The 18861-nt window shown below is 51.8% G+C and overlaps 4 protein-coding genes across 4 annotated transcripts; 1 reads left to right on the forward strand and 3 right to left on the reverse strand.

The window, feature by feature from the left end:
• Nucleotides 1-392: 392 nt before the first annotated feature.
• F5Y00DRAFT_269435 (uncharacterized protein) lies at nt 393-1986 on the reverse strand (the record flags this gene model as incomplete). Its single annotated transcript, XM_048012446.1, has 1 exon — nt 393-1986. One exon carries the CDS (start codon nt 1984-1986, stop codon nt 538-540), a length of 1449 nt encoding a protein of 482 aa, XP_047865381.1. The 3' UTR covers nt 393-537.
• A 557-nt stretch (nt 1987-2543) lies between these two features.
• Nucleotides 2544-5120, reverse strand: F5Y00DRAFT_235717 (major facilitator superfamily transporter; the record flags this gene model as incomplete). Its single annotated transcript, XM_048007609.1, has 2 exons — nt 4595-5120; nt 2544-4538 (listed from the first exon to the last, which is right to left on the reverse strand). Coding segments are annotated over exons 1-2 (1841 nt in total), but the record flags the coding sequence as incomplete, so codon positions are not given.
• Nucleotides 5121-6702: 1582 nt separating this feature from the next.
• On the forward strand, nt 6703-8885 carry F5Y00DRAFT_252864 (putative Zn(II)2Cys6 transcription factor; the record flags this gene model as incomplete). The annotated part of the gene is made up of 6 exons (XM_048009976.1): nt 6703-6756; nt 6835-6988; nt 7063-7402; nt 7461-8013; nt 8068-8568; nt 8688-8885. 6 exons carry the CDS (start codon nt 6703-6705, stop codon nt 8883-8885), a joined length of 1800 nt encoding a protein of 599 aa, XP_047865383.1.
• Nucleotides 8886-10012: 1127 nt separating this feature from the next.
• On the reverse strand, nt 10013-18325 carry F5Y00DRAFT_269445 (putative polyketide synthase; the record flags this gene model as incomplete). Its single annotated transcript, XM_048012447.1, has 4 exons — nt 17992-18325; nt 17780-17924; nt 10493-17718; nt 10013-10294 (listed from the first exon to the last, which is right to left on the reverse strand). Exons 1-4 carry the CDS (start codon nt 18187-18189, stop codon nt 10013-10015), a joined length of 7851 nt encoding a protein of 2616 aa, XP_047865384.1. The 5' UTR covers nt 18190-18325.
• Between the last annotated feature and the right edge of the window lie 536 nt (nt 18326-18861).

Genomic DNA, 18861 nt, shown 5'->3' on the forward strand with positions numbered 1-18861 from the left:
CTTGACACTTCGACTATTTCTTAGAAAATAATTAAGAAGAAAGAAATTGTCATTTAACACAAATCGTCTATCTAACACAACGACATTCATGCGTACTAGTTCAATATATATGTTTTTTAACTAATTACAAGGGCGCTGGCTTAGCCTGTTCCTATACATAGCCGGCCTTCGCCCTCCTACCACTCTTTCTTTCTCCCTTCATAGGATTGTATACGTCGACCAACCTTCCAGAAACTAATGCCGCCAGGACATTATTGAGAGGATGTCATCCTATCGCATATCAGGAGGGCAGTTGGCATTGGCCCAGTCACAGTTTCTAACGGCCTAAGCTAGTGTTCAACTCTTTTTATTAAAAATTATGTATCTAAACAAGGTAACGAAGCCCACGTCCTATCCTCATCATATCGTTCCCAATATACATAGGGGTAGGCTCTCCATTAGTGCCAGTGATAAGCTCCAAACAGACTTAGCTGAGAGAACTCCTCTAAAGCCTCGTTTGATTCAGCCCTACCAAGCTTTAAATCTTAGGAATAATACTTAACGATAGAGCCGGGCCATCCCTCTGTAGGCTATATTGGAACTTATTTCAGCATTAGTTTCGGGCGGGTTATCCCGTTGGCCTGGTTCTGGTTGAGATGACAATGGGTTGGACAGCCAAGATACAAACCTACTCCAGCGAGAGGGAGGTACGGGTGGTGCTTTAAATGTACCGAGGTCTTCATTTATAATCTCAATCCCGCGCTGTTTTGCTATCTGTCTCTGAATGACTCTCGCTTCGTCGACCAGACCGAGTTCAAATAGAAGATTAAAAACGTCATACCAGGCTGGGTGTTTCTCAGCTTGTACAAAATCTAATATCATGATCCACAAAGCATTGATATCAGTTTCACAGGCGAACTCACATAGACGCACAGCTATTCTTGCGTGCGCGACAACCTCGTCGGCATTAACTGTACCTGTAGCTTGCCGAAATTCGATAGTCCGCTTGGGCTGCGCTCGGAGACGGGCTCCATATAACTGTACCGCCCCGTATCTCTCCACGTCATAAGCCAGGAAGTTGTAAGCGCAGCGGGTGATTCTCCAGTGTTGCATCAAGGTGGATATTACTGGAGCGCTCGGGGCAGACAAGAGCTCCCGAACGGCGGTTATGATATCCAAAGATTTACCAACCTGCCTCCCGGGTAGAAATTCCCCCTCTTCCGCCCATGCATATCGACCTGAGTTGAAGAAATCCTTATCGAACTTATAGCCCTCGAGAGTACCTGGTTTAAAAATGGGGATAAATTTAGGGCCTTTCTTTTTCTCTGGTTTAGGTTTAGTTGCTGATCCAGGGCGACTGGTTACGAGGTCCTCCTTATAGTGTCCTTCGTCAAGGTCACCTACTTCAAGATGCCTACCCACCTGTGCTGACGATATGCCGTATGCTAAGGTGCTATAGTGTCTATTGCTTAGGCAATAATCCCTCCACTCTCTTCCCCGACGGTGTGGAGGATGCATCTGCGTTAGGATTGGATCAGCAGCGAAAAGAAAAGCAGCAATTCGGCGCAGATGATGGATTGGTATCCAATCCTTGCCTCGTCCATAGTGGATATGCAAGCCGGCGGTCTCCGGTGCAAATACCCAGAAATTGTTGCAAATTGCTGTGAGAACATGATGAACCTCGGCGAAAGACTTTTCTGTGGCGAAGAGCGCTGGTGATGTGATTTCCAGGTCCTGCCAATCATAAAGGGCCATGTCGGGATCGAGGTTAGTTGGTTGAACGCTCAAATCTCTTCCAACCCTCCAGTCCGTGTACCGGATCAAATGACTTCCATTTTCGTCAGTCAATTCTCTAGAGCTGGTAATTACACGGTCCCCCTCATGTCCCCGTAAAGCCATGCGAATGACTTCTTCTACTTGTCTTCGAACAATTGTTGCGGTTGCCTTGTCAGGCTCGGGAATGATTGGCTTACCCTTTGCTAACTGAAACATTCGTGGTGTAGCCATTATTGGGCCTGTCCTTCTAATACCTATTAGAAGTTCGACCTCGACTCCGAAACTGCTCTTGATATCGTTTGACATTTTACAAACTTTGCCAGGTGACTAGAGCCTTGTGATTGAAATTGGTTAAATGATATGCGAATTTAAAATAGACGACGTTATTGTAGTTCTACGTTTAAGTACACAGGAATTTGCTGTTATCTTTCTCGGAGGAGAGGCGTCAATTATAATGTCACCTGTCACATAGGCTGAACAATGAGTTGTTCGTAGCAGCTGTATTTGTTTGGCAGCAGCTGTATTTGTTTAGCAAGCATAGCTTTGTTTTGAACTTGTCCCAGGCGACCTTAAACCACAATTCGCATAAAATCTCAGAAGCTGTGGTCTCAGGTCACCTAAGGTAAATACTAGCGATATGTCTTTTAGTGGAGGGGTTCTTAGGTACCTGCCTGAGTGGGTGGATACACGACCTCAGACATGATATGTTGATACCAAAATGTTTACATAGAAAAGGTCATGTGTCTTACTCGAAAAATGACAAAGTATTAAGGATATTAGGAGGTCCTAGTCAACCAGTTGGCGGCCGGGGCATCTTACTGCTCTACTGTAATATTTATTGAAATATATTTGGTAAAGTGGCGATTTGGGAACAAGTGAGTGCTTGTTAGTTGTTTGCTACTAAGTTGCAAAAAATAAGACAAAATTAAGATGCAAATGGGATTTCTCATTTCCAATATCACTTATCTGGCAGCTTCAAGCTTGCCGATCTTCTCTTCCTTCTACTCTCCCGGTCGTTCCACTCCTGCTTGGCAGCAAAAATAAGGCTAATGGCAAGACCGAGACCTGCCAGTCCAATACCCAGGTACAGCGCTCCTCTGTAACCTCTGAGTAAATCATCCGCCTCTGTGAGTCCACCATGGTCGACTTCCATCTCGACCGTGCCGGCGAACCCAAGCCCAAGTGATACGCTGTAATTGACAACAGTATTGATTAAACTCGCCGCCACGCCTTGATGTTGCTTAGGAAGAGACGCCGACATAATGATGGTCCCGGCCGGGAACGACATGTCCATACCCCACGGTATGATGAGACTGCAGACAAAGGTCTGGGCCCAATAGGTTTGTTCCACGGGGGCCACGGCTACAAGAATAACTCCGACCAAAAAAAACGTCATTGACATGACCATAACGATGCTTGATCTTACTTTCCCCAGGATAATACCAGTGGTGATAGATGCGGCAAAGCCTGATGCGGGAATGGGACTGAACCATGCCGAGATCTGAAGGGGACTGCCGTGTCGTAGATTCGCATAAAACTCAAGAAGGTAGAAGAGCCAGATACCGAAACAGCCCCAGCCGCAGGCTATACACGCCATGACGAAGCCGACGTCGCTAGTCAGGGCTGCAAAAGGGATGAGTGGTTCGCTGGCGACTTTGGTCTCGATGATAAAAAAGCAAGGGAGTAGGATTATGCCGAGCAGAAGACAGATATATACATAATCTCGATCGTGTCTCCAACCGACTACTACGGCTTGGTTCCACGCGAAATTGATGAGCACAAGCGACGTGACGCCTACGACGCCGCCAAGCAGGTCGAGGGCCCGAATTATCTCCGCCAACGTGGTCGGCGGGGCGCGGGCACGCGGAATCGACGGAACGAAGATGACAACGAGGACGGCCAGGATGGCCAGTACAATAGAGAAGGAGAAAAAGGTCCACGGCCACCACGCGAGATCGAACAGCGCCGAGAACGTCGCACCGACGATGGAGCCCGAGGGCGCACAGGCGCCAAAGAGCGCAAACGCCATAGCCTTTCGCATGCCGTCTGGGTAGGCCGCACCGAAGATAGCGAGTCCATTCGGCATCGTGATGGCAGGGCCGATACCCGACAGCACACGCGCGAACACAAACATGACAAAGCCGTTTTCCTTGTTGTAGATGCTAAGGCCGGAGATCAGGCTCCAGACGGCGAACCACGCGTACCCTATGCACAGCATGCGTTTGTAGCCGTAGATGTCGCCAAGCCGGCCCGAGACGAGGATGAAAGTCCCGACCGTCAGGCTGTAGCCAGCCACAAGCCAGCTTAAGTCGCCGGCATTCGAGACATTGAAGCTTCGCCCGATAGCCGGGAGCAACAGCAGCACTTGTCCTAAGCCTAATTGCGTCGTGAACATGGATAGGCAGATGACGATGATAAAAGCGACTTCGCGCCATAGCGGCAGCGCCAGACCTGGGTAGACCTCTTTCTGCGATGCCGCTTCGTCACCTTCCCTGGATGGTTGATTTCCATCTGCGCTCGAGAGATCATGTTCCGAAGAGTCGGATTGGTGTTGCGGATATGCAGATCCCTTCTTCCCCAGCCCGATCGTAGTTACATCTTCTTCCGATGCGTTTTCGAGGAACGTGAAGCGGTCTTCAGACCGATCATGAGGGCGGTTTAGGGTATCGGAGTTTCTTACTAGGAGATCGAGCTCGGAGCCAGGATCAAACGTAGTTGAGATTCGTCTGCTGTACCGCTTGGTTGACGGTTCCGGTACCGAGGGTAGCCGGATTGAAACCTTCCTATATGATGGTTAATCAGTTATGGATATTATCAAGGAATTTTCAGCGTAGCCTACCTAGAGTTTTTCGCGGACATGGCGAGATATCTTAAAACTAACGAATTATGATGATGAACTCAAGTTATACATGCTTCTATATCTCGATGGGGCCCTTTATGAGGAAACATCTCATATGCCCTAGCAAATAAAAACAGGTACCTATATACACTCATGATTTATAATCCCTCGGTGTAAAGATTCGACCACACGGGGATAATATAATGTCTGGTTTAACGTCCGCCGGATCCGAGAATCGATATCTAATTAAAGCTCGGAGACAGACAAGCCACCCGAAGCCTCTCAGCTGACTTGATAATACAGCTGACTTAATGAGACAAAAGGATTCGGCTACCGGTATCTGAAGTCAAGTCATAAGCTCGTCATCGTAATGATATAAGTAACTAATGTCCTCGCTTTCCTTCTTTTAACTTATCTCTTTGTCTGTTTCATATCTTATAATAATATCTTATAATAAAGTGCCTACGTAAGGCTCATCCTTTGAAAGGAGTATTGCACTAATTCCGTACGCCGTTTAGTCGGTTCCCCCCGCGTTTACGGCCGGGTTAAATATCTCAAGGCTAAAGGTGCCAAGAGATGGTTGGTAGCATCTTATGTAGGCTGTCTTGCAAGGAAGACCAACAGCACTAACACAAACAATTACTTATGTACCTCTTATAAAACCGGCACTTTTTTGACGCTATTCTGCTACTATGGTATCAGGCATAAGTAAAACTACCCTGTGAGGTACCGCAAAATACGCTAGACAGGCCACCATACTAAATCAGTACTAGATTGTCCAGGGTCTTCAAAAGATACATTTCATTAAAATAAAATAGGAATAATCGATGCATCAACATCCTACACTTTTAAAAAATAAAATTTATATTGAAATGATCGTTAAAAAAGCTGCAATTTAAAGGTTTAATTTTTAAATGTTAAAAGTTGTAAAATCTTTTGAATTTGCTGTTATACGTATATAAGTCTATAATAAGTAAAGTAGCAATATAGGCCACATTTTAGCGCACGACTTGTGACAGGGGTTTTACTTACCCATAATACCATAGTAAGCTTTTATTTGTGGTTGGTCTGTGCATACATAAGCATCGGATCCCCACTTCGTGTTAGCCTTTGTCACACTGGATTTGGTAAGATGGCGCGATACTTCGTACCTCTAGGAAAATCCTGTGAGATGTTGTACATGGTTACACGTATATCCACATCCACCTTTGGTCACGTGCCACTTAAACATCTAAAAACATCTCAAGTGTTTGTAAAAAAAGATGAAAAAAAAGTTTTAGTTTAATCAATTAATGAGACCATATCTGACAGATCCCAAGCCGCAAAAGGCCTAGAATCCTAACGCGTAGGTATAAAACAACTATGTCTTTAATCAAAGAAAACGCCTCGCGTTTCCCACGTGGCTAATACCTAAGCTAATACCGGGCATTTCTCTCGAGATCCAACAGGATCATATGTTTTCGTCATGAATATCTGGGTCTAAGGCCTCATATAGGTATATTTAAGAGACTCCAACAGCATATTTCCTTTATAATTTAGCTTGAGGATTGATTATCACAAAATCCTACTGAATGATCCTTCCAGAGAACGCACTGATTCGCTTCCAATAGGTATATCGTCATAGTTCTATTCCTTCGCGGGGTTTTCTCATACTCGGCAAATTCACTTAGAAGGCTAGGTATACGGTACCACGATCCTGTCATGGTCACATGATATATGGAGGTATAAATACATCGTATCATACACTAGAAACATTTGTGTGTGACAGGTGCTCGTCGATCGTTGGTGGCTACCCATAGTCCTGGGAGCTGGACTGGCACCTCAGTGGTCTGAGCTCGTAGGAATATGCTCTTACTTTTAAACGAGCTGTTGGCCCTACGTCTACTGAATGGCCCGGAAGGACACTTGTTGGTCATCTCGTACGACGTGATATGCAGTAAGAAGGTGCAGCACATTCAGCTACAGTTTCAAAGCAACTGAAGCAGGCTTCACTATCCACATAGCGTATATATATTATCCCCTATCGACTACATAATGTCGTTTGCATCTTGGCGCCCCAGCCGCTAGTAGTTAGTTGATTGCGTTACATCCAAAACCATATCCGAACAATGACCGATGTAGCTATAGGGGCGCAGCCACGGCGACCACAGCTGAGAATCGCGGTTAGTAGTGACCTTGACCCGTCGTAGACTCCAGATTAAGGGTCGTAAAAGCTGTGACACTGACACCAGAATGACAAGTGCGAAGAATGCCGTCGAAAAAGGATTAAATGCGATAGGGGAACACCGCAATGCACGTCTTGTGCCACCTCCGGGAAGACTTGCATTGTAAGAGACGACTGCCCGCGCAGAGGGCCAAAGAAGGGATATCTCAAGACTTTACAGAATAAGATAGGTAAGCCTTGCTGTCAACCATTCTACTTTTCCTACCTATAGCTTTGAGACTAATAGAAAGCTGTGCTATGGCAGAGGACCTACAGGCCCGGTTAAACGAGCAGCAAGAGGCATCAGCTACTGAGACACGAACTTGTTCGCCATCTCAAGAGGAAGTTAATTCTGATAATGACAATGGCAGCAGCATGGACAACAATGAAATTCAGAGTACAGCCACCCCTATAACACTTGGTGATATCCAGCTGTGGACGCAACCGTTGGAAGTCCCATTCCCCATGATGCAACCAGGGCCATGGGACTGTATCGAGAACCCGTTTCCAAGCTCGGACTTCCCGGTATTGGATCATACTCAAGAACCGGCTCCGTTTGCCGTGGGGGTTGGACTTGATATCACTCCCATGATGCATAATGACTTGTAGGTTTTATACGCTGAAGGCTGATTTACGGACCAACCGTATTAACATTTCCCGTAGAGACCAGCTCTATTTTGATCGGGCCTATATGTTTGCGCCGATATTGCAAGCACATCGCTACCGTTCCTGGTCCAAACAACCGAATAAGAGCAAGCAGCAGACTTGCTTACAATATGCCATGTGGACATTGGCGGCATCACTCTCCAGTCAGTTCCAGGTTGCCGTACGGCAATTGTACAGCGAGGCAAGACAGCTTCTACATATAATCGAGTCAGAAGAACCCTGTCACCAAGTATCCATCGAGCAGGCCCAGGCGTGGCTCTTGCTTGCGATATATGAGCTGACATGTGAGGACTACCACCGATGGATGATGTCCGCTGGAACGGCCTTTCGCTTAATCCAGATGATGAGGTTATATGAACTTGATATACACCAAAGCCTTTACACTACGCAGGCTCAGGAACAATATTCAGCGCAACTTAGTCCTTCGGGGCAGATCCAAGATGACTGGATCGATGTTGAAACGAAGAGGCGGACGTTCTGGCTTGCATATACAATCGACCGCTTTACGAGTATGGTCGATGGATTGCACATGTTCTTCAACGACCGGATGGTTACTTTGCCTAATCCAATCTTCCTGAATATCAGTATATTAACCTTTTGCTAGATCCGTACCCTCCTGCCGGCTCCCGAGGCAAACTTTGCCAGTGGTCGTCCCAAAGAGATGAGTTTTCTCACGGATATGGTCCGCGATGCCGATATAGAGCGGCTGGACGAAGACTTGTCGTCCTTTACGGAAACCGTTATCGTGGCTCACATTTGTGGACGGGTCCTAGAACATAAGCAGAGACCTTTGGCCAGAACCCGCGATAATAATGTCGAATTCTGCCGCCGACACCGATGTATTAATGCGTTACTGGCGCAGCGCGTCGCGATGCTGCGAATGCATGCCTCGGTAGAGCACTTGGACCCCGTACTTACCTTTACTGCTCTGGCGGCACATATCTCTGTGCTGATGCTCTACGACTTTATCGAATCCAAGCCATTGGGTACTAAAGCACAAGCAACGCAGCTTACTAAAGCTCTCCACGCCGAATATCAACAGCAAGCACTGGACGCTGTAGCCGATATACCTCCTCTGGTTTTCGCACTTGACCAGCACTTTCAGGTAAAGCAACCCCCCGAGTGGTGGCTATTAGCAGGCTACCATAATCCTCGGTGTGCAGCTATCGAGCCAATTTGCCGTGCAAAAATGACAAATAACTAAGTACTATTCAATTTTTACAGACACATCCTTTGACGCCTATCCTACTTCTTTTAGGTGCCAGATTTTCGCAGTCGCACCCTGAGCTGAACGATGTTTCCAACAAGCTCATGCCTTGCATCATAACAAGATTGCAGGCCTCGGTCAACCTGAATAGGCTTTCGCAGAGTTTTCTTCAGCTCATAGGACCTCAAACCGACATTTATGGTGCATTCACTTAGAGTCAACTAGGCAAAGATTTATACCGGTTGCGTCTAACCTACCTATCAACAATTGATATTTGCAAACCTTATAAGAATTATGTTTTATGTATACCCGCGTGGAGGAAATTTTCTACTATAATCTATTAAAAATGGAGGTGTCAGGGAGGTGGTCAACCGAGTGAACGATTTAGGAAGCAGCTGTAAGACATCCACAAGCTGCGCAACCCTTCCGCGACGACTCAAGGCCCAAAACAATGATAAAGTAAATAGATTAGACTACGATACTGGAAAACAGGCCTGTTGAAGGACCAGAAACCGAATTTAGAATATAGAGATCAACAGGCGTATTCGCAATCCCTGTGCCACTGTCAGGGGTTACGATCAAACAACTGATATTTATAGATTGGGGACACGCGGCAGCTGCGGTGTCTGCGGCGTGGGGGCAGTAAGCGGGCTCTAGGATGAGCCTAGGAGGGCGAATCTCGCTATATTTGTATAAAAAACAGGTAGATCAACAGATAGAAGGATACCGGAGATTAAGAGTCGTATTGAAACTCCTCGTGCTTCGCTGTTAGTGCTTAACTCCCCTCTCTGTGGCCAACCCCTTTGACAACTACATGCGGCCCGAAAGCATGTTGGTACAAACGTGCCTCTAAAGGTGACAACAAGAAATGATTAATTTAAAGATACATAGCAGGTACCTAGGTAGTTACCAAATCACCAGCACTTGATTATGAACTTACTCGTTCACTATAATAAATGAACTCAAATAAATCTATCGTAGTACGCCAGAGGATCGATTGTAGTAGAAGTATGCAGAAGCGTCTTGTACTGTTGCATTCAAAACCTGCTTTAATATGCAGAAAGACAAAATATAATCTGAGACGCTAATCTATGAAGGAAATCTACGATACAATCCACGTAAAAAGTCTACTCTATTTTACATACTGAATGGCCCACAGGAGACGGGAAATGGATCCTAGTCTAACAGATGTTACCTTTGTTGCCCTCAACCTAACATGAGATATCCTATCCGTTTGAAATCTGAACCCGGTATATAGTCAAATCAGCACTCTATCCACCTCTGAGAAATAAGAAAGTCAATTATTGTACACCAATCAGTCGGTACAAGGCAACCTGGGACTCTAAGCAGCCGTCGCGAGGTGACGGCTCTTTTCCGCAACGGTGGCTGCTAGGGCGGCTAGGGAGGGCGTTTGTAATATATTGAAAATGGAAATGTCGGCAGCAGCCTGGAGGACCAGCATGTTGCGCAGCTCGACCGCGACAAGGGAGTCAACGCCGAAGTGGGCCGGCGGTTTGCTCAGGTCGATCTCGGCCACTGGGGTCATGAATATGTCAGAAAGCTTGGAGGCGATAGCGTTGCCGATAAGAGTGGCTCCCTCTTCGCAGGATCCGGCGTCCCCGAGCTGCGTGGCGAGTGACAGGCCGCCGTGGTCGTCCCCATCGGACGGTCCGGCCAGCGATGACGCCTTGTTGCGGTATCGCAGGGGTAAGAAGCGGGCATCACGTCCGAGCTGCGAGCGGCCGTCGATATCCCACTGGGGGCCAGGACCAGAGTTGAGGCCCACGATGATCTGGAATCGGTCCCCGAGCGGGTGAGTGACGGCAGCCTTGAGGGCCCGGAGCACGATGTCCTCGTCGAGCATAGTAAAGTCGCCATCCTTGCGCAAGCGGTCGGCCACCTTGGCCGACTTCGCAACGTAGCCAATATCTGAGATAGGTCCAAGATCGATCGTCACACCCGGCAGGCCCTGGGCCTGACGCCATCGTGCCAAGGCGTCCTCGTAGGAACCACCGGCGGCGTAGTTGGTCTGCGACGTTATGCCCACAATTCCTGATACAGACGACAGCATCACGAAAAAATCGAGAGAGTCCGGCTGCGAGAATGCAGCGTGCAGGTTCCTAGTGCCGTTGAGCTTAGGCTGTAGGCCAGCGCGCCAGTCGTCGAGCGTCATCTGTTCGAAGATGGCGTCGCGCAACAGCATAGCACCCTGTACGACGCCGCGCACCGGCGGCAGACCCTCGTCCTCGCAGGCACGGAGGGCCTTCGCCAGCTCGGTGGCCCTGGCGACATCGCAGCTGACGGGCTTTACGCGGCAACCGGTCGCGCGCAGCTCGCGCACGAAAAGAGCGCCGTTGGTGTTTTGGTTCTCGTCAAGGTCTAGATCACCGGCGCTACGAGATAGTAATATTAAGTTCTTGGCACCGCGATCCACTAGCCATTGCGCGACCGACCGTCCGATACCACCGACGCCACCGACGATGAGGTATGATGCATCAGGTCGCAGTCGGAATCGGGCCGTTAGACCCTTCGGCCGTGGGATCACCCTGGCCCGTTCTTCAGGCCCGGCCGACAGCACAATCTTGCCTATTTGGGCACCGGTCTGCACGAGCCGGAAGGCGGCCTGGGCATCCTGCATGGGGTAAACGGTGACGGGGTGGACCGACTTCAGGGCCCCCTGGTCAAAGAGACGGGCGATCTCGCCAAGCGCGCGGTGAATATTGGGTCCGCGGTGGCGCAAGAGTGTCGGGACATCTAACGACGTGAACGAAATGCCGCGGGAGAAGGACTCCAGCGCGACTAGGCTGTTGGCCTCGATCTCTCCTTTCCCGATTTCAATCAGATGGCCCAACGGCGCGATAGCGCCAAGGCTTGCCTGTAGTAATGGTCCAATTAGCGAATTGAGCACGACATCGACGCCGCGCCCCTTCGTGGCGGCTAGGACGGCTGGGGCAAACGACGCGTCGCGGCTGTTGAAGATGCGCTCGACAGGGATGTCGTGTTCGCGCCGGATGAGGTCTTGCTTTTCTTGAGACCCGGCTGTGACGTAGATCTCGGTGACACCTAGGTGTTTCGCCAGCATGATGGCGGCTTGCCCAAAGGCCCCAGCCGCAGCATGTATGAGCACCGACTGCTTGGGCGCAAGGCGAGCGATGTCGACAAGTCCAGCATACGCCACGGTAAATGCTAAGGGAAGTGAAGCAGCAGTCTCAAAGTCCATGCCACCGGGTATCCGAACAACACCGTGCCACGGGACACGGGCGCAGCTAGCAAAAGAAGCGCCTGTCAAGAGCGCCATGACACGGTCGCCGACACTGTAATCCTTTTCCTGAGCCTCAGCACCGACGCGCGTAATGATACCCGAGCATTCGAGGCCCATGGATCGATCTTTGAGTTGGCCCATCGCCGCCGAAACGTCGCGCGAGCCAAGTCCGTACGCACGCGGCGTGATCTCAACTAGCTCTGGCGACAACATCTCGTGGTTCCAGTAGTTTTCCTCGTCGTCAACGAAGGCTAACGTGTCCAGATATCCCGGGATCCCCACCTCCAGCCGTAGTGGCCGATTCTCCTGAAATAGGGGCTCTAGGGGAATGCTAGCAACAGCATCGACATCTCCCTTCTCGTCCTGGGTCCGTTGTAGTACTTCACTCCAGCTCGACACAAGCGAACCAACAACCGCGTTGTCGCATTGCTCGTCTTTGTAAATACGGGGAATAAGCAGAACGCCATCACGCTCGGCATACTCAAAATCGGCTGGGCCGCCTTCGGTGTCGGCTCGCCCGAATCCCTCCCCGAGCACCCGCACGATAGCCGACACGACGTTCTCTCCACCCTGGGACCACCTCTCTGCCGGATGAGCGGGGCCAAGGTCTAGGGAGAGGTAGCGACGGCCGACGTACTCATTGCGCAGCACACGCAGGAAGCCCTGGCTGACAGCTTGCTCAGGCGCCTCACTGTTTACAGCACCGCCGGTAGTGACCCAGAGCAGACCGCTGCACTGCGTGACCATGGCACGGAGTCCTTCTATGCGCACCGCATCGAGGTCTGCCAGCATGGGCTCGTCGATCTCGCCTACGAAAACACAGATCTTGTTTTTGTAGGCGTCTAAGCTACTCTCCTCGAGTATTAGATGCGCGGGGGCGGGGGTGTCTGTACCGGTCTGGGCCTGGATGCGACGGGAAAGCAGATCGACGAAGCCCGGAGGCGGGGGAGCTTTGCTGCTGGTGACCACGGCGAAGCTTTCTCGGTTGTTGGCTTGGCTGAGGTTGGGTTTCTGGTGTTCGGCGAGCGGCACCGTGGACATGAAGATGCTGCTGGTATGCATGATATCGTTCTGTGAGTCATGAACCTCGAGATCGACACCACTAAACCCGGCATCCCGAAGCACCCCATCCCAGAAGGATGTTGTGAGGGTCGGGATTGTCTGGTAGTCGGGCTCCTCTCCCTGCGACCGGCTTGACAGTAGGCCGAATATGAACTCGACATCTACTTGGTCCTTGGTCGTCTCCGCTAACAACAACGTGCCGCCTGGCTTCAGCAGGCTACGCGCATTGGCTGCAGCACTGATCGCATCCTTGGTCGCGTGCAGGGCATGGAAAGCTACTATAATATCGTAACTCCCTAGGGCGAACTTCTGCTTGGCTGGATTCTGCTCGATGTCGAGTTGGTCGAACTCGAGCAGATCAGCCCATTCGGCAAGGTGAGTACGGGCATCTTCCAATGACTCTGAAGATGGGTCCGTGATATGCCAGCTACCCACCAGCGGTGTCTTGGGCGTGCCAAGTGCTGCCAACATGCGACGTGTGGTGTGGGACCCGGTTCCGGCGCCGATCTGGAGGACACGGGCAGCCGGGTTCTTGTGTACGACTTTGCGCAGGAGCGTCGAGAGCTTCTCAAGCGCTGGTGACCGACGTATCGAGTTGGCGTTGTACTGATGCAGCAGCCCGCTGACTTCCGGGTTAAGCTCACCGCGGAGGATGGGCGTGAGGTCGGCACCGATGCGGCATATCAACTCGCCATCGACGCTCTGCGAGGCCGTAACGGCTATGTATTCTCGACGTTTCTCAGGACTGTCCAGTGTCCCTTCTTCGCTACTGAGAGCTAGAGGACTGGGTCCCTCGGCGGCTTTGTGGACCAGTTCACGTAACCATTCGTAGTACTTTGCGAGATGTGGCTGTTTCTGTAGTTTGGATACATCCTCCGGGGTGAGCGCACGTAGCGCGTCCTGAGCAAAAAGAACGCATGCACGCTGTAGATTTCTGGCGATGTCCGCGTCGGCCTCGGACTCGGGGGAAGCGGACATTAGCTGCTTCTTGACCTGTGCTAGAGCCAGCGACTGTCGAAGCGAGAGGTCGGGACTCCACTCGAGCTTGCTACACACCTCTTGCTCCCACTTGCTAGTGGCAGCGGCCGCGGCCGCGCCCTTGTTAGCTGCGTCCTGTCGCGCTGTGGCTCCACTGCCGCGCCCTAGAGAGGCGCACTCGAGACCCTGGATCTCTAGCACCGTGGCGTCCGTCTGACCGTCCACGACAGTGACGTCTACACGCCCGCTTTGAGGGTCGTCGTGTAGCAGTGACGTGTCGCAGTGTAGCGTGCGACCAATCTCGCGGCTGATCTGGTTCGACACCCACATCGACGCGATGGACCGCGGTACCTTTGGGTCTTCCTGCAGGGCTCCGACACTCGGCAGTGTGGAATAGAAGGCTACGACGACAGCATCGAGTGTAATCGGGTGCAGCAGGGTAGTCTGTGCCGCCACTGCCGGGTCCGTGTCGGAAGAGGCTTCGTGCCGGATCGTGATGTCGCATATAGATCGCGGTTCACGCCCGTCCTGGATGATCTTGGTCGTATTTTGGAATAGGGGGCCGTGGTAGACGCCACGTGCGCGGAGGTTAGCGAACATATCCTGAGGGTCCTTCTGGCGTGTGTAGATAGACAGCGGGCGTCGCTCTACCGTGACTACCGTCCCGGTCGTTGCCGTCTCGGGGGCTGCCGCCTCCTGCTCCGGCGTGATCATGCCCCGAGCATGCAGCGTCCACCGATTCTCCAGCGTGACTGATGATACCTCGAAGCGCCACCATCCGCGGGCGCCAACTTCTCGCTCAGGGACCGGCCGGAGCGTAGTCCGGATCTCAACGCCGTCGGCATTTTCGGGGATTACCAGGGCGAAAAGGAAGTTGATATCACGCAGACGGAATCCCGAAGTACTTCTGCCGGGCCTGTCTTTCCCTGCATTACCTGCCTGCTCCAATAGTCTCGCGGCCTCGATCGCCAGGCAGATGTAGCCGGCACCCGGGTACACAATACTGCCCTGCACCATATGATCACGGATCCAGGGGGTTTCGGCAAGGCGCAATACACGGCGCCACACAGCCACGCCGGGGTCATTACCGGCGACAGGCATACCGAGTAGCTCGTGCGGTGGCTGACTGCGCTCGCGGATAGCCCGGTTAACTCTTGCCTCTTGCCAGTGGCGCATGGTGTGGTTCCAGGGGTACGACGGCAAATCCGTCAAGACGCGGGGGCTCTCGTTGTCATACTTAAGCACGGGGAAGTTGATTTGGCTCATGACGAGAGGCTGTCCTTCGCGGAGGAGATTGATAGCGGCCGATCGCATACTGTCGCCTGCATGCTCGTCACGTACCAGTGTGCCCCAGTATGGCAGCTCGATGCCCTCGAACTCGGGCAGAGACAAGATCTCGCGGATAGGCCCGCCCAACGCCGTATGAGGGCCAACCTCAAGCAGTACATCAACACTTCTACCCGTCGGATCATCTAGATCGCCCAGCACCATGTCGATGAAGGCGTCCACGAACTGCACCGGTTGTACCAGACTCCCAACCCAATGGTCTGGGCTGGCGATTTGCTTGATGTCGGTAATACGTCCACCAGTAACTGCGGACGAAAAGATCACTGTGGGGGTTTTCCCGGCTTCCTGCAGATTTTGCTTGGCATTATGTGCTACGTCGCGCGCCATCTCGTTTCGGAGGCGCTCTCGGTAGGTATCCGCGAAGGGATCCATGTGGTGTGAGTGATAGGCCTGCTGGACTTTGAGACGACGCGCGAACACGCCATCCTGTTTACACAGGTCCTCAAGCTCTTGAACGGCAGGTGCGTCACCAGATATGGTGACACTCTGGGGGCTATTGACGCATGCGACTACAGCTTTGCCGTTCCCCTTCGTCAGCTTGTCGAGGTAGAACTGCACTTCCTCAACGCCTAGGCCGACCGCCGCCATGGACCCCTTTGCGGCACCGGATGGGCGTTGCGTCTCGTCTGCTGCAAGCACGGCGCGGTAGTAAGCCGTCGCCATGGCCTGACGATGAGTAAGGGCGCCCATGGCGAAGGCAGCCGCGATCTCGCCCGATGAGTGACTTGTGACAGCCGTAGGCGTGATGCCCCATGCTTCGAGCAGGCTTACCAAGGCGATCTGTAGCGCCACGCACACGGGGATGCTGATCTCGGTGGCGTGGACTCTCGTTGTCTTCGCATCGCGCTGTAGCTCCTCTAGGAGCGACCAGTCGGCCCCGAGGGCGTGCAGATGCGCCTCAGCCGCCTCGATCGACCGGCGGAATACCGGGTACGACGTTAGCAGCTCGCGGCCCATGGCATACCACTGCGCACCCTGGCCCGTGAATACCATGCCGATGCGCGGACGATTCGAAGGTCGGCGGCCGGGCTTGAAGCGAGGTGAGTCAAGGAGTTGGATGACGGCGTCGAGCGTGCTATCCTTCTCCAGACGCACTTGGTGGGCCGCAACCCATTGGAAGAGTGTCCGGCGCTCGCCCAGCGTGTAGCTGAGATCTCCTAGCAACTGCTCAGAGGCCTCGTAATCAAGCGACCTGTGCTTCTCCAGATATACCTTGAGGTCCGAGACCGCTTGCTGACAGCCCCGCTCGTCGCGCGCGCTGAGGATCAGCACTTTGGTGTTGTCAGTCGTATCGTTCATATGATTCTTGCCGTTGGTATAGCTGTTGCCATTCGTATGCCCGTTGTTTTTCTTATTGTGATTGTCATTGCCATGAGTGGTAACGTCATCCAGACCGGGTGTGGAGGTCCATGGGTCGGCACTCTCTAAGATGACATGAGCGTTCGACCCGCCGTAGCCGAAATTGTTGACGGATAAGCGGCGCGGGCCAGCAACTAGACCGTGGGGCCACGGCTCCATTGCTGTCACCACTTTGAGACGCCACTCCTCTAGCTTGAGCTTCGGGTTGGGCGTCTCATAGTTCACGGAGGGTGGGATCAACCCCTTCTCGAGGCACAAGACACCCTTGACTATGGCGGCGAGACCCGAAGCAGCCTCGGTGTGGCCGATATTCGTCTTGACGGAGCCGATACGCAAGAAATGCGTCTCGTTATCGCGGCCCTCACCCCCTCCAAAAATAGCGGCCATGGCGCCCGCCTCGATGGGATCGCCGGCCGGAGTCCCTGTGCCATGGGCCTCAAAGTACTGAGTACCGCGCGGGTCGAGACCGGCACGGCGGTAGCATTCGCGCATAAGCTCCACTTGGGCGGCGCCCGACGGTGTCGTGATGGTGTCTGTCTTACCGTCCTGGTTCAGGGCCGTCTCACGGATCACGGCTCGAATGGGGTCGTTGGCGGCTAACGCGTCGGATAAGCGCTTTATGACCAGGGAGGCCACGCCTTCACCACGACCGTAGCCGTTGGCGCGCGAATCGAATGCGTACGACTTCCCATCGGGCGACAACATCCCTAATGACCCGATTGCCTTGAACGTGTCTGGGTTTAGCATCACGTTGGCCCCGGTCACAATGGACATGTCGGCCTCGCGGTTACGCAAGGTCTGTATCGCCTGGTGCAGGGCTACCAATGTTGTTGAACATCCCGTCTCCAGAGTCATACTAGCGCCATGGAGGTCAAAAAAGTGTGAAATGCGGTTGGACGACATGGGGCTCCAGGTGCCCACTACGTTGAACCGTGGCAGCCTATCCTCATCTCGTATTATTCCCTCTTGGTAGTCATGCGTGAAGACACCGGCAAACACGGACGTCTGAGATCCCATTACCTGCGAGAGAGGCAGGCCCGCTTCGACTCGAGTCAGTTGAAAGTCAGAGCATTGGAGAGGAATGAGGCAGCAGTAACCTACCGTTTTCGAGCGCTTCATAGGTAGACTCGAGCTGTAGCCGAAACTGCGGGTCGATTGCCTGAGCCATCTCTGCCGAGTAGTTGAAGAATGCCGCATCAAAAGCCGCTACGTCCTCGTCAAGAAAGTGCCCACCCCTGACATGTGTCTGAGCCCGGTAATTAGTGCCCTAGTATGCCAACTGTGCGTACGCTACTCGATGTAATATCACATACCGTGCTGTTTCTTTCGTGATTCTGGTGATAAACTCCTTTCAGGTCATACCGATCTACTGGGATCTCGCTCCACCCAGTCTTCCCTGCGGCCATAAGGTCCCAGAGCTTGTCTGGGTCGCTAGCACCACCAGAGAACTTACAGCTCATGCCAATGATGGCAATGGGCTCGCTTGCCCACTCGCCGTTGTCTGTGTCCATTGTGTCGAGATGATGTGGGCCTAGTCAAGGCTCTGTGCCCCCCACGGTGATGGTAAAAAATAATGAGGATAAATTGGACTAGGTCTTGTTCAAGGCTTTAGGTAGAAGAAACTGGCGAGAAATCATTCGAACCAGCAATCGTTTCTTATTCAAATAAATATTATACACTACAAGAATGAATTTGCCACTATTAGATATATAGTCATGATATCGTTCACTATCTATGTACAGAAAATCACGTCAAGGCAGTTATTTCTCATAATCAATTCAACGACGCGGACTAGGACCTGCATTGCCAACAATCTATTCCTGAACGAATTATCAATTTACCGTATTATACACGACAAGCGGCTGGAAGCATGAGGCACAGGATTAAGCTGCTGACTGTATTTGTAAATAAAGTATTGCCGCGCACAATAGTAAGTCCGCTCGGGAAATGTTGTCCGGAATGGGTTCTATTTAGCATCTCGCCAGGAGTCTTTTAGAAGCGGACACATACGAGCATTCATAGCCCAGCTGGGAGAATCCCAGTCGGAAGCCGGAGCGGACGTGGATATGGATGCGGGTGCGATGATTTGTCCTAAGCAAGAGGAACATCTTTCGAATCCCACATCGTGGTTAGATTAATTCTCATGGACAATGACGAACGGGCAGCTTCTGTTTAGACATGTA

Source organism: Daldinia vernicosa, assembly GCF_022497035.1.
Source record: "Daldinia vernicosa strain CBS 139.73 unplaced genomic scaffold F5Y00scaffold_20, whole genome shotgun sequence".
Classification (NCBI taxonomy): Eukaryota; Fungi; Ascomycota; class Sordariomycetes; order Xylariales; family Hypoxylaceae; genus Daldinia; species Daldinia vernicosa.